The sequence below is a fragment of the Eschrichtius robustus genome, unplaced genomic scaffold, assembly GCF_028021215.1.
Source record: "Eschrichtius robustus isolate mEscRob2 unplaced genomic scaffold, mEscRob2.pri scaffold_887, whole genome shotgun sequence".
NCBI lineage: Eukaryota > Metazoa > Chordata > Mammalia > Artiodactyla > Eschrichtiidae > Eschrichtius > Eschrichtius robustus.
In genome coordinates, this window is record NW_027175771.1 from 876 (window position 1) to 15,468 (window position 14,593).

Sequence of the window (14,593 nt, forward strand, 5' to 3'; positions counted from 1 at the left end):
TACCCCCTGTTCCCACATATGTATAGCCTCCACCATTATCAACTACTCAGCAGAGAAGTATATTTGTTACAACTGATGAATCTACATTTACACTTCATTAGCACCCAAAGTCCATAGTTTACATTAGGATTCACGCTTGGTGTTGTATGTTCTATGGGTTTTGACTAATGACATTATCCACCATTATGGTATCACTTAGTTGGAATCAAAGAGTATGTAGCCTTTCAGATTGGCTTCTTTCACTTAGTAATAAGCATTTAAAGTTCTTGCATATCTTTTCATGGGTTGATGGCTTATTTCTTTTTAGTGCTGAATAATATTCCATTATCTGGATGCACCAGTTTGTTTACCCATTCATCTACCGAAGGGCATCTTGGTGGCTTCCAAGTTTTGGCAATTATGAATAAAGCTGCTATGAAACATCTGTGTCCAGGTTTTTTATGTGGACATAATTTTTCAACTCCTTTGTGTAAATACCAAGGAGTCCGATTGCTGGATCGTATAGTAAGAGTATGTTTAGTTTTGTAAGACACTGCCAAACTCTCTTCCAGAATGGCTGTACTATTTTGCATTCCCACCAGCAATGAACGAGCGTTCCTATTACTTCACATTCTTGCAAGTATTTGGGGCTGTCAGTGTTTGGATTTTCATTTTTCTAATAGGTAGGAGCATTGTCTTTAATTGGCGGGGGGTGGGGGGGGAATAAAGGAAGTAACTCAGATATTCATTAATATCACTAGAATGATCTTGATTAAGCATGGTCAGTCCCTGAACTAGTGTCCTCCCGGACTGGGGAGTGCAGCGCGGGGCGGGGACTCGCAGAGAGGAGAACAGCGCATCAACCCCAGCGGGAGGCGCGCAGGTCTCGGGATGCGGAAGGCGGGCCGGCGCCGCGCTCCTCTCCGCCCCCGCGAGCGAGACGGTCACGTGCAGCGGAGGGGCTGACCTCCGCGGGCGGGCCTGGGAGGGGCGCCGCGCCGGTGGTTCAGGGTCGCCCGAGGCTAGGCGCGAGGCAGGCACTTGCGCAGCGCGGGGCGGAGTGCGAGCCGGGGCCGGAACCGCCGCGGGTGGGGAAGGGCGGGGAGGAGCCTGGGAGCGCGCCGGCCCCCGCAGGGGGAGGGGTGGGGCGGAGCCGCGGCGCGCGCGCCCGTCGGAGGGGGAGGGACAGAGCAGCCATTGGGCGCGCTCAGGGTGGCCGCTGCGAGTGTGGGGCGAGCGTGGACCGCGGCGCGGCGGTGCGACTCCTTCCCCGGCCCTTCTCCCCGCCCCAGGCGAGGGCACCGTGTGGCGGCGGCGGGGCCAGCGAGGCCGGAGGAGGCGGCTGTGCCCGGGCATGGTGGTCTGGGGCAACGCGGAAGGTGAGCGGCCCCCGGGCCGGCGGCGGGGGTGGGGGCGGGGTGGGACTGGCCTCGCGTCGCCGGGCGGCGGCCCAAGCGCGGGCGGCCTGAGGCGGGGCGGGGGCGGCGCGCCGGCCCGGCCCCCGCGGCCCTTGGTCTCGCGGCCTGGGCGGCCCGCGAGAAAAAAAAAAAGAACTTAAAAATTGAGAGTTGCATGTATAATAAAATGGCATGAAACTATACACAAGCATTGTCCCAAAACCAGTTTGCTGGTTTTGATACTGTAATATAGTTAGGTAAGATGTAACCATTGGAGGAAACTGGATGAAGCATACATAGGACTTCTGTGTACTATTTTTGCAACTTCTTTTTTACCTCTGATTTTTTCAAAATGAAAAAAAAAGTCAACAATTTTAGTGCTGTTTTCTTGTAGATGAAATAGTGTCCCGCCATGAAAGCAATGAATTACTGATAAAAACCGAGGGCTACATCTCAAAAACATCATATTGAATAAAAAAGCAAATAGCATAAAAAGATATAGTATAAAGCTCAGAACATACACCCTAAACAATATGTTATTTAGAGATACAGCTATGAGAAAACTAACAAGAAAAGCAAGTGGATGATGAGACACAAACTTGAAGATAATGTTTATCTCAAAGGACTAACGGAGGGTATGTGACCAAGAAAAGGGATTCAGGGTCCTCAAAGGTGATTGTAATGTTCTTTTCCTTAAATTTTTATTAATCACTATTTTATAACAACTCTGAAGTCTTAAAAATGTATAAACCTGATCTTTAGCATTTAATAATCACCTTTATTGAAAAGAGTAAAATTAAGTGAAAGGTGAATAAAATTCAGCAACATTAAACATGTTTGATAGAGCATATAATTATAAGAGCATCTAAGAGAAGATTGGGTTCTAGTTTAAATTCTGGTCTGACTAATTTGGGGTTAGTAGGTTTTGGTCAGTGGTTTTTGAAGGGCGGTCTCTGGGCCAGCAGCATTAGTACCACTTAGATATTTGTTAGAAACGTAAATTCTCAGACCTTACCCCAGACCTACGCTCTTGGGGAAGAGCCCGGCACTCTCTATTTTAACACAAACCCTCCAGGAGGTTCTGATGTGCACAGACTTTTGAGAGTCACCAGGAAGTTCAACTTTCTCACCCATAAAATTAGAAGCTAAAACTAGATCAGTGTTTCCCAAAGTGTGGTAGATGTAGTACTGATCATGTGCAAGATGTTTTTAAGTGATAGACACATCACCATTTAAAATTTTATTTATTGTAATGTTTGTTAGACTAGTACAGATAGCTTACCAAACCCCTAAGGTCACTGATGTTGTGTCATACATTGCTAAGTTTAAAAAAAAAAAAAAAAAGGAAAGGAATCAACTTAATGTAAATATAAATAATAAGGCAAAATAGTAAGGTATGTATAGCAGAAAGTAACACAGCATTGTAAATCAACTATACTCCAATAAAAATTTAAAAAGTAAGGTGATATGAGAATATCACAAAATTCCTGGGGTTAGTTCTTAGATACTAAAGTTTCGGTAGTCCTGAAGAGGATCAATCTTGAAAATATTTTCCATTCTAAAATTCTGAGACTTCATATGCTTGCTTTTCTTACAGATCTGCCTCCTTAATTTTGCTTTTTAAAATTCAAGCTAATACGTTAAAAGTTTAGTCCACACAGCTTGTGTTGGGAGAGGAATGGCCTGTTACTGTGCTTTTGTATTGGGGGATACTTATCTGAGATTGAAAATTTAACCATAGTTAATGGAAAGTGTGGATAATGCACATGCGAATCATTAAAATTAAATATATTAAGGAGAAATCTGTTTTGAAAACATGATTTAATTTTAGAAGCACTTTCTTTCACTACGTGTAGTATTTATAGTGGAATAGGCAGGTGGTTTTATGTAAGGAAATGAAATGAGGTTTGTGGACAGTAAGAAACATATTTTGATAATTAGGGATTTAGACTTTGAAAAGTCTATACAAGTTATAAACACCTACAACATGACCGGCCCTTTTGTTAAAAAGTAAATTTATTTATTTATTTATTTTTGGCTGCGTTGGGTCTTTGTTGCTGTGCGTGGGCTTTCTCTAGTTGCGGCGAGCGGGGACTACTCTTCATTGCGGTGCGTGGGCTCTAGGCGCGCGGGCTTCAGTAGTTGTGGCACTTGGGCTCAGTAGTTGTGGCTCGTGGGCTTAGTTGCTCCGCAGCATGTGAGATCTTCCTGGACCAGGGCTCGAACCCGTGTCCCCTGCATTGGCAAGTGGATTCTATACCACTGCGCCACCAGGAACGCCCATGACTGGCCTTTTTAACTGGCATTTTAAATAGCTTTTTTGAGATGTAGTTCACATACAGTTCACCCACTTAAAGTGTACAATTCAGAGGTTGTGTATAGCCAGAGAGTTGTGCAGCCATCACGGTGCACAATTCTAGAACATTTCATTACCCCAGAAAGCAACCCTATATCCATTAGCAATTATTCTCCATTCCCTCTACACTCTCAACCCTAGGCAACCACTTATCTACATCTTATTTCTATGGATTTGCCTATTCTGGGCATTTCATATCAATAGAATTTATATTTCATATAAACATAATGATATGTAGCCTCCTGTGACTGGCTTCCTTAATATAATATTTTCAAGGTTCATCCGTATTGTAGCATGTATCAGTACTTTATTCCTTCTTATTGCTGAATAATATTCTGTTCTATTGATATTATATGTCACTTGATGGACATTTGGGTTGTTTGCACTTCTTGTCTTTTATGAATAATGTTGCATGTATGAACATTCATGTTCAAGGGTTTGTGTGAAAGTATGTTTTAATTTCTGTTTTATACCTCGGAGTGGGATTTCTGGGTCAGATGATGACTGTGTTTAACATTGTAAGGAACTGACTGGATCTAAAATGCATTCTCATTTAAAGCAAAATTACAAGTTTGCTGAAAACTTAAATACATTTCTGTTCTAATTTATAATAAGGTACCAATTTTGTTTGTCAATGGTTTTATTACAGACTATCTCTCTAAAATGATATTTGGCAAAAATCATCATTAAAATACATGTTTTTGAAAACAGCAGCTTACAAACGGCTGTTCTACATCACAGTTTATCATCATTTATCAAAATTGTCACATCTTCTGTGACATGGTTCTTTCTCTGCATATTTTATCGCTGCCTGTGTCATTTAGCATTTAGGGGAAAAAAATGTCATGGAATCTGCTTCCTGAGCTGATGATTGAATTCAGATTGTTTTGGTTGACTTTTACAAATAAATTACATGTTAAGAAACTGATGGTAGTTTTTTTTCTAAAATTCTCGTTTCAGCAATAATAAAAATCATACTTCTAAAATAAAAACATAACATTTTGTAGTCTAGCTGCATCTGACCCTTGATATTTCGCTGTGTTGCCCTATTAATATTTTGAAGTTATAAGGAGAGATACTATTTTGTGTAATGAGAATTTATGTTCAGTAAATTGTTAATATTTGACTTTGTCTTACTTTCTTCTAATGCTTTCCTAAAGGCTTATGTACTAAATTAGCTACCTTTGGATTTCTTTTTAGGAAAGGTGTTCCAGATATTTCTTTTTCATACCTACTTGTGAAATGAGGTTTTTAGCACCTCCTTGTTATGAAGGAATACTTCTGAAAAAAATAAGATAAACAACTAAATGCAGTGAATAACTGAAGTAATAGAGAAGTGGTAGTGTAGAAAAAAGATGCTCCTCAGGGAAGAGAAAGAAAAAGTACCAGTTGGACTTGAATGGATAAGATTTATTTAAAGCCTTTCATTGCTGCATGGAGGATAAACAAAAAGAGTAGTAAGGCAGCATGAGGCATTCAGTGTCCTTGTAAAGAAGACAAGAAATATCCTTAATCTCTGAATCTATAACTATAAGATTCTACACATAGATCAGCTAAAATCATCCTTTGTTTTATTTCTAGTAGGGATAAGCTGTTGTATGCACAATATTGTAATGGATGTTTGTAGTGAAGACTTGAAGCATTTGGATCATTTGGGAAGTAGACTCAGATAGGGTTTAGTGTGTAGAATACTTGTAAGCATGTGCCCTTGGGAACAACATAGTGGGAGGGAGGCAGAGGCGTCAGGATTGGGCAGAAGCTTACGTCAAAGTGTCTCCTTGGCCAGCCTTCCAAGAGAGGTTTGTTGATAGCTTGGCTGTGGGGTATGACAGAAAGAGGTGTCAGGATGATTTCAAGGATTTCAGCCTAACTAACTAGAAGGACGAAGTTGTCATCAAGTTCATCCTTTGAAAGGAGGTTTGGTGGAGAAGATCTGGAGTTAGTTGGGCCTGTTAAACGTTCGAGATCTGTAAAACATCTATTGGCAGAGGATGAGTTGGTGAGTCCATATGTGAAACTGGAGCCCAGGAAAGAGGTCTGCAGTATATATAAATATGGGGGTGGTCAGCATAGGATAGATGCTAATTAGACCAGGAGACTAGCTGAGACCACCAAGTGAGCATGTGTAGACTGACTTGAGGATGAGACAGGGCTGAGTCCTGGGACACTTCAGCGCTTAGAAATTGGGGCAAATAGGGGAAACCAGCGGAGGAGACTGGGATGGAGCCCCAGGACCCAGCACACTGCTTAACAGCAGTGGGTAGTAGATGTTTATTTAGTGGATAAATGTCCAAAGGGGAGGGAAAATAACATGGGACAGTGATGAATTTTATTTCTCCAGGTAGAATAAATTAAAAGGTGAAAAATAGGATCAACTGTTATCTATCTCATCGGTGAATGGGTGGGGAGTGAGTCATGGAAATTAGAATAAAAATAGATGTGTTCTTTTCTATAAAAATAGATGTGTATACATATAAAATAGGAACCGTTCCTTTTAATAAACAAGTATTTTTAATGCAGTTACTTTCTTTTAATCTTTATGGTACCTATTGTGCTTGTGTGTGGCTAATTCTTCGAGAAACTGTATAAAAATGTCCCCTGTGTATAGAGATGAATCCAGTTCTTCAGATTGATTATTTCTGTTGTTTGTGAATATGCTTTAAAGTAGCACATTAAGTAGTTGAAACTCATTTGAGAAATTATCCTATATTTGTATCTCTCTTCTTTGTACTAAATGACAGAAGAATTTCATTTATATATTTGCTACCATATATTTGATAATTTACAGTAGAATTTTCAGTGTTCTTCATGGTTAAAATTGGTACTAAAGGTGATTTGGAAATTGTGTTGAGCATGTATCTTGCTAAACTATAGAAGACAGACATTTTCTTCAAGGATTTTATATTCTAGGTGAAAAAGTTAAAACATTTATGGAAAGGTACATAAACAATTTTCTTGGGAAAATATACAGTTATGTCATTGAAACTCTGAGTCCTGTCTTACACTGAGCGGGACATTTATTAAAGAATAGACTGAAAGCAGAAATATCTGTAAGCTTGAATTTTGACAGAATGAAAGAAGAATACAAAAATCAAGCTCACAAACTCAGCTGCCTTGATGTGGATGAAGCTTCTGTAAACAGACAGCTACTGTCCTTGAATAATAGTTCACATATCTTTTAAAGTGAATTAAGCTTTGGTTGTATTGGACCTGACCTGTCGGTGAGAAGGAGATGGCTGAGTCCAGGGAGGCGTGTGAGCTTTCTCAAGACAGACTAGAGTCGCTGGTGACTGAGACAAGTAGTGAAGCGTTATTTCAAGGGTTGAAATGTGAATAGGAACCAGTGATTTAACAATGCTCATCTCTAACTTTAAGCCTTTCCTTGAGCCAGAAACCTTGGTTTTTTATGAGAGTTTGAGATTCCCTGAAGATACAACCTAGATTGGACAGTTACCCGGATCTATTATACATTTAAGCTCAGGAAAGTTATGTGAACTGTGTTACTGCTTCTTGTTTTTGTGAATTTTTGGTCCAGGCTTTCAGAAAGACCTGAGCTGAACTCTAGGACAAAGCTTGTGGTGACCACCATTGCTGTTTCAAGCCACTGTCCTCTGTGTTTCTTTCTGTCATTCAGGAATTTTGTTGTCATAGCTCCTCTATGACTGACGTGTGTGTGTGTGTGTGTGTGTGTGTGTGTGTGTGTGTGTGTGTGTGTGTAGGGGGTGTCCTTCATTTGTAAATTCTGTAATCTTTGGACCTTGGATGGAGATGGTAAATACAGAAGTCTTAGAATAGAATTGGTCCCAAACTATTTTGAGAGAAAACACAAAGCATATTAAAACTTACATTTTCAATTAAAGCATAGGGAAACCATTCACAAAAAGGGTGCAGAAGTTGATGCTGTTGTTTATTGTGTTATATGCTGGTTATAGACCTTCATTTTACGGTTATTTCTCTGAAATGCAGTAAAAAAAACAAAACCAAAAAACAATGCCTAGCACCATAGCAGCCCGTATGAAATGAGGCATATGCTGTTTCTAAGACTCACAGCATGTTTTTCTGATACTGTGTTTGCCCATAAACATGTTGATGGTAGGTGCTGTCTGAGGCAGGGGCGGTTTTCCTATGGAAATCCTCTCTTGAACATACTGGTTTCTGATTCCCCTTGAGGAAGAACGAAGCTCCTTTTTGCTTCCTTAGCAAATTTGATACTTCAAGTATTAATAACATAGCCAGTGGTTGATATGTATCTTGATGACTTACAGGTCATCATAATGGCTGCTCTGTCATAAGTTACTGTGGTTTCAGAGTACGTTAGAACTCTACGCAGCGTTTTGAGGTGGGAGGGAGCTGAGGTGTAATGAAAGAGAAATTCCCTGCACAGCAGTGGTGATGCCTTAATGATAAAATCATCTTGCTCGGTCTCAAAATCACTGGGTCTGCCAGCAACAGCATTAGATGTGAAGTCTGACCTGGGCTTACAGTTTGATTTTGCCATTAAAAGCGTTATGACTTTGCCCTCAACACTTCTGCGAGTCTAGAGGAATGTTAATTACTAAATTAAAACAAATTTATGAGATCCTTTTGATGGAGTAGAGTGTAATATCTGCTGAGTGCCCCAATGTACGTTGAGCCCTTTAGAGGAGAAGACTTATGAGTGGTAAAGAGTAGGCTGCTTTTGGAGAAGGAAGCATGAGGTGAGATGGCAAATTTGGGAATACGTTTTCTAAGGAAGGCCTTGGAGGAGGCCATCATTCTGTAAACCTGAACTTGAGATACAGCAGTGTCAGTTTTGGGGATAGGAGGTCTCTGGGGCATTTATGATTGGGAGTGTGTGAAAATACTGATTCAGAGCCAGGAGACCCTGTGACATTGGCTGCATCTAACCGAGGTCTTTCTCATTTAGGGCCCCAGACTAGGGAAGCTACAGTTATCTTCTGAAAGATAGTAAAAAAGATGATCTTGCTGCTCTTAAAGTGAAAGAATCCAAATTTTGGTGAAGAAATGTTTTAGGGACAGGATTGCCCCCATGTTTTTAATATCACTCTTGACTGATTGTTTATTTCGCTTCTTATTTGGGGAAAAGTATATGGAAGTTTAGGTTGGGAAAACTACTTGGAAGAGTTTCTTTTTTTTTTTTAAGTCCTTCAATCAGTTATTTATTTATTTATTTATTTATTTATTTATTTATTTATTTATGGCTGTGTTGGGTCTTCGTTTCTGTGCGAGGGCTTTCTCTAGTTGCGGCAAGCGGGGGCCACTCCTCATCGCGGTGCGCGGGCCTTACACTATCGCGGCCTCTCTTGTTGCGGAGAACAGGCTCCAGACGAACAGGCTCCAGACGCGCAGGCTCGGTAATTGTGGCTCACAGGCCCAGTTGCTCCATGGCATGTGGGATCTTCCCAGACCAGGGCTCGAACCCGCGTCCCCTGCATTAGCAGGCAGATTCTCAACCACTGCGCCACCAGGGAAGCCCGGAAGAGTTTCTTAAGAATAACCTCATTAAAAAAAAAAAGAAAAAAAAAAAAAAAGAATAACCTCATTAGATAGTTCGTGTGTAGATGTGAGAATAAAGTTTTCTTATAAACAAATGATTTTTTTTATGGTTCAAATATTTTATTTTCTTTAAAGATAGGAGTAGATTTTATAGTTTGAGACTCTTGCTATTATTTAAGCAATAACCAATAAATAAATGTGAGTAAGTAGCAATTATTTAGGAAGAATGATATAATGATGAACTATTGGAAAATATAACAACTATAGATAGCATTGTGGAATTGGAAGGGCCTTATCACCTGATTGTATAGACAGTTTATCTCATTATTCAGCCTCCTCACTGTAAAATGGTAAAAATATTAGTTGATCCAGAGTTATTTTAAGGAGTAAAAGAGAATTTATTCATTCAACAATTATTTATTAAGTGCTTACTAGATGCTGAGGCACATGCAGGTTCAGAGGATGCGTCTGTGTATTAGAAAGAAGAAAATCCTGGCCTTCATGGATTTTACCGACTAAGAGGCAAGAGGCTTTACCCAGTGATGACAAACGAGATGAGGGCTTCCAGTGTGCTCCCTGCAATGGTGTTTTAGACTGAACACAGTGCCTGATAGTTGCGGTAGAAGAAGACTAGCACCAATGTGTCTTGGATGCAAAGTACACCCATTATCTCATTTAAGTCTAACACCAGTTCTATAAACTAGGTCTAGTTTCCCCCCTTTTACAGCTGAGCAATGTTGTGTTCTTTTAGGTCTGTGATCAAATCATGGTTATTAAATAAATTAATGAGTAAACTTAGACCTAAAGTGTGGTCCAAGGTCTTCAGCCAGATAGTGGCAGAGCTGGCACTAGAACTGGTTTTGACTCAAGCTCAGGGCTCCTTTCATTGTACCGCATTGCCCCTCAGAGCGTGCATGGGCAAATAATCGTATGTACCATGGTAGATAGGAAGAGTGCACAGTTTCAGAGATCCCATACTTGCCAATACGAAAATCATTTCACACAGTACAAATAATAACAGTGAAATCAGGGCTGCTAGCATCCTCAGTTTTAATTCCCATCGCTAGTTATATTCAATTATCCAGTGAGATGGACTTTGAGCTGTGGATTTAGTGTATTAAGTAATAGGATCCAACTCTAAGTTTTCTCTGGCAAGCTATTGGCTGTGAAGTAAATTCAAGGCTATTCATCCAAAATGTAAGGTGTCCTGAAGTAGATGTATATGTCATCTTGTCTAATGCGTGGGTTGTGTGAGAGATTTTTCTTTCCAAATTGAGTCATTGGAGACCATTGCTCCTATTACTGCCTTTGAAGTCCTGCAGCTGGTGAACCTTTGGTAGTTGAGATTTCTTTCTCAAAAAACAAAAAACAAAAACATGTATTATAAGTACTTGTAGTCTAGTTGTGTGTGGGTTACGTGTCTTAATTAGTAAAGTTCTAGTGAATGTCTTGGGATTTTATAAAAACTTCAGTAATAACTAAAAATGAACATTTCTGATCCTTTCTCGTGACCCCATAATCAAATCCAAGTCAGTTTCTACTCTCTGCCTGCTATCCTCCAACTCTGAACCATCTTGAAAATACTTGTTTTTTCTAAACATTGTTAGTTTAGGGAGTTACTTGGAGTGAGAGAGTCTCTTTCCTTTGGCTTCCTTTGGGTCAGCAAAGCAGAGGAGTTAGTTTTGGAGGGTTCTCCTTCTATGCATCATCAATTTCAGTCCTTGGCAACGTCTCTAGTCCCAAAGAAATGATGTGGGACTCCCCACGTCTTCCAGAATTTTTAGAAGGCATGTGATGTATTAACAGTACCTGTGTCTCTTCTGTAATTCATTTGGGCTCTGCAAAATGCCAAAGTGTATCTAATAGAGCAGTACAAGACGTGTGCCTATTTTCTTAAAAGTCAACCTTAATTTCGTGTCACTCCAGTCTGCCGCTGGTCTACCCAATAATTAGGATTTTAAGGCTTATGAATAGTTAGGGGCGCTCCTAGTCCAGAAAGGAGATGCAACTGAAAATATGACATATATTGGCACTACCACTGCAGTGCTTTGGGTTTAAATATTCATCAGACGAAACTAAACTCTATGAAATGAATGCCAGGATAGACCAGTCTCATCCTGATTTCCTGTCTGGAGTCTATTGCTATAAAAGGTGTATATGTTTGTAATTCCTGCCCCTAATATTCCCTTGCTTCTGTAGAGCAGTGTTGCTTTCCCAAGCACTTAAATATGTTTGATTTTACCCTTGCACCTGTCTTTTAAGGCAGACAAACTCAAGTTGACACACACAGTTTTTTCTCATGACAAGGACCAGTTGTGATTTATGGCCATTTACAGGATGTCAGTGATGTGGAGAGGGTACATTTTGAGCGAAGAAGGCTATATATGTATATCCTTTCACTTGGCAATAAAGAACATGGTAAAAAACTGTTTTCTTCTCAGTGAAGAGCCCTTAGGCTAACTTCCTATAATGTTCACCTAATGTGTTACTATGTTCAAGTCACCTTAACAAATATTTCTTGAGTGCCTGCCTCCTGCAAGGTATTCCACTGGCTGAAGTGAAAGTTTCTGTGAGAAGCCTGATGTATAGAATTTGGAAGTAAAAAAATGCAGCGTTAGTGTGGGTCTTTACTGCTTTAGTTGAAAAGAAAGTGTTATGAGGTAACCTGTCTTTTCCTTTATGAATTTGGCTTGTTTAGCAAGAAACGTATTAACCAAAGATGAAAGGTAGATTCAGGAACATTTATTCACTTTTGAGTGTAAACTTTTATTTTCACCAGAAATTCCTAAACACCTTGATTATAATAAAGTACAACCCTGATTTTGGCTTTTAGGGCCAAGGATAAAAGATTTGTAGACTTACTGAAGAGTAGATTCTGTGAAAGCACAGACTCCTGATAAACGCTGAGTGCCCTGTAGTCCTCTAGATCAGCGGTCCCTAACCTTTTTGGCACCAGGGACCAGTTTCGTGGAAGACAGTTTTTCCACGGACGGGGGATTGGGGGTATGGTTCAGCTGGTAATGTGAGTGATGGGAAGCGGCAGATGAAGCTTCGCTGGCTCCCCGCCACTCACCTCTTGCTGTGCGGCCAGGTTCCTGGGGGGTTGGGGACCCCTGCTCTAAATAACTGTCCTAAAAGTGGAAGAGCCAGTCTTTTTGTTGGTGAGGACCCAGTGGCCTCCATCATTGTAACTACTGTGATATAACCTGTAGTGTGTGATTGATAAATAATTTAATACTGTTGACAGGGGTATTTGTTGCTTACTTTGTACATTTGCAAGCAGTTCTTTCTTCCTCATGATACTCCTTGCATCAATAGTTGAGCGAAATGACATGATGAGTCAATAAGACTGCTTTCCCTGTGACCAGAGTTGTCAGGACAAGTCAAGGTCTAATCAGACATTTTCATTTCATTAAGTTGGACTTTTGCCAGAGCCTTCTGGAAGCCAGCATAACACTTGTTCTTGCAGGTCATTGGCCCAGACACAGTCACATGATTACACCTGCATGCGACAATGTCTGGGAAATGCTGTTTTATAGTCTTGTTTCGGAATAAAAATCAGGCTTCTGACGTTAAGAAAAAGGCTACTGCTGAGCTACCCCAATTCTTTTCCCTACCTCCGATTTCTTCCTGGTACTTAGATGGAAGATCTGGCTGTATTCCTTTTCTTGAACTCTGTGTGGCATACTTGGGTACTTCATGTCCTAGTCTTTCAACCTGAGAGGAGGATCCTTCAAGTTTTTGCAGCTTTCAGCTCCATGAGCTCAGTAGGAGTATCCTTGAAGCAAAATAAGAACAGGGTGTTGCATGCTCTTTTTTTGTTTTTTAATTTCAGATTTTAATGATCAATTTTAGTTATCTATGCAAAGTGATTCATGCAGATCATAAAATTCTTAGAGGAAAAGGAAGCCTGGGACAGAAGACATGGGTCCACTGAGGGCGGTAGTCATGGTTTGCAAATAAAAATTGTGACTGCAGCCAGAAGAAGGAACAGTGGGTGCTGAGAAAGGAAATGACAGATAACCATTCCTAGAGGGTTTATTTGGCTTTTTAGAAATAAGTAAACGAAAAGTTCCCTCTAGTTTGCTGCTTTGAGTCTTCCCTTTGAACACATCATCTAGACAGAGTTGACATAGATGGTTCTTTTAATTTAAAATCTCTGTAGTCTTCAAACAAGGAGGCCCCATGCAGGCAGTCTCACAGATGGTTGTACATGAATTACCCATCTGTCTTCAAGAAAGGGAGTTTGTGATTTCCTTCTAAGAAAAGGATTTGCAGGATGTGGCGGGAACGAGGTGAGTGAGGCCTTCAACTTCCATGCAGTTGTAGACATTTTGGAGGCAACTTGAACTCTTTGGATCATACTTTAATCCCTGATACCTAAGGATGGCGATCCTAATTTCAGCATCTGGGTGGTATTCATGAAAGACTTCTGGTTGAATAAGTTAGGAAGGATGCTCATATGAATAAACCTTATTATATGCCCCAGTTTCTGGGCAGCCTGCAGTACCGAGTTCTGACCTGGGATTAGGATGCCTTGTGTGGAGCTAGTGCCACTGCAGCTCTTAAGTCTCATCCAAGATGGTTATTTTCCATGTGCTTCTGAGTAGCTGTTTCTTTGGCTTTCTAATAGCATGGATACTCAGCATAATCACAGACTCCTAGATATGGAAGTATCTGAATGATAATGTAGTCTAATTTCGAAAGAAATGAAATGAAAGAGGCCAAGTGACTTGCTTCAAGGTATCTGGTAGAAAAACTGGTGTTAGAACCTTGGTTCCGTGTTCTCAGTCCAGTGCTGTCTTGCAGTGCACTGAATTTCTCAGAGAAAATGAGACTAAATGCGGTGTTTTTCTGTGTCCTCCTTTGCTCCTGGTACTTAACAGACCTGGAATCTACTCATGTATGTGTCAGGTTTTAGATCAGCAATAGGCTCACTGATTATGGAAATAATTGGGGAGATGTGGTATGTGTGAAAGTTTCAGGTAAGCGAGGCAAGGGGTTGTTGTGGTGGATTGGGAGATGTTTGCCAGTTCAAATCACATTTCTGCAGTGCGTGATGGGACTTGGGGCTCTTCTTTCTGTAGCTTATTAACAGATAAGCTGTTTCGCTGCTGGAGCTGCTGAATCTACAATAGCATGAATCAGCAAGAAGGAGGTGTGATGAGTCACGTGGACTTAGGCCTTTCCCATTGCCAAGGCTTGATATATTCACATCTTCCACTTTTTTTTTTCCTTCCGGTTTTACTGAGATATAATTGACATACAGCACTGTAAAAGTTTAAGGTATATAGCGTAGTGCTTTGACTTGCATACATCATGAAATGATTATCACAGTAAGTTTAGTGACCATTCATCATCTCAT

The 14,593-nt window shown here is 40.5% G+C and overlaps 1 protein-coding gene across 1 annotated transcript; it reads right to left on the minus strand.

The window, feature by feature from the left end:
* Nucleotides 1–737: 737 nt before the first annotated feature.
* Nucleotides 738–12,929, minus strand: LOC137758416 (proline-rich protein HaeIII subfamily 1-like; the record flags this gene model as incomplete). Its single annotated transcript, XM_068534479.1, has 3 exons — nucleotides 12,846–12,929; nucleotides 12,182–12,359; nucleotides 738–1,502 (listed from the first exon to the last, which is right to left on the minus strand). Coding segments are annotated over exons 1-3 (1,027 nt in total), but the record flags the coding sequence as incomplete, so codon positions are not given.
* Nucleotides 12,930–14,593: the final 1,664 nt, after the last annotated feature.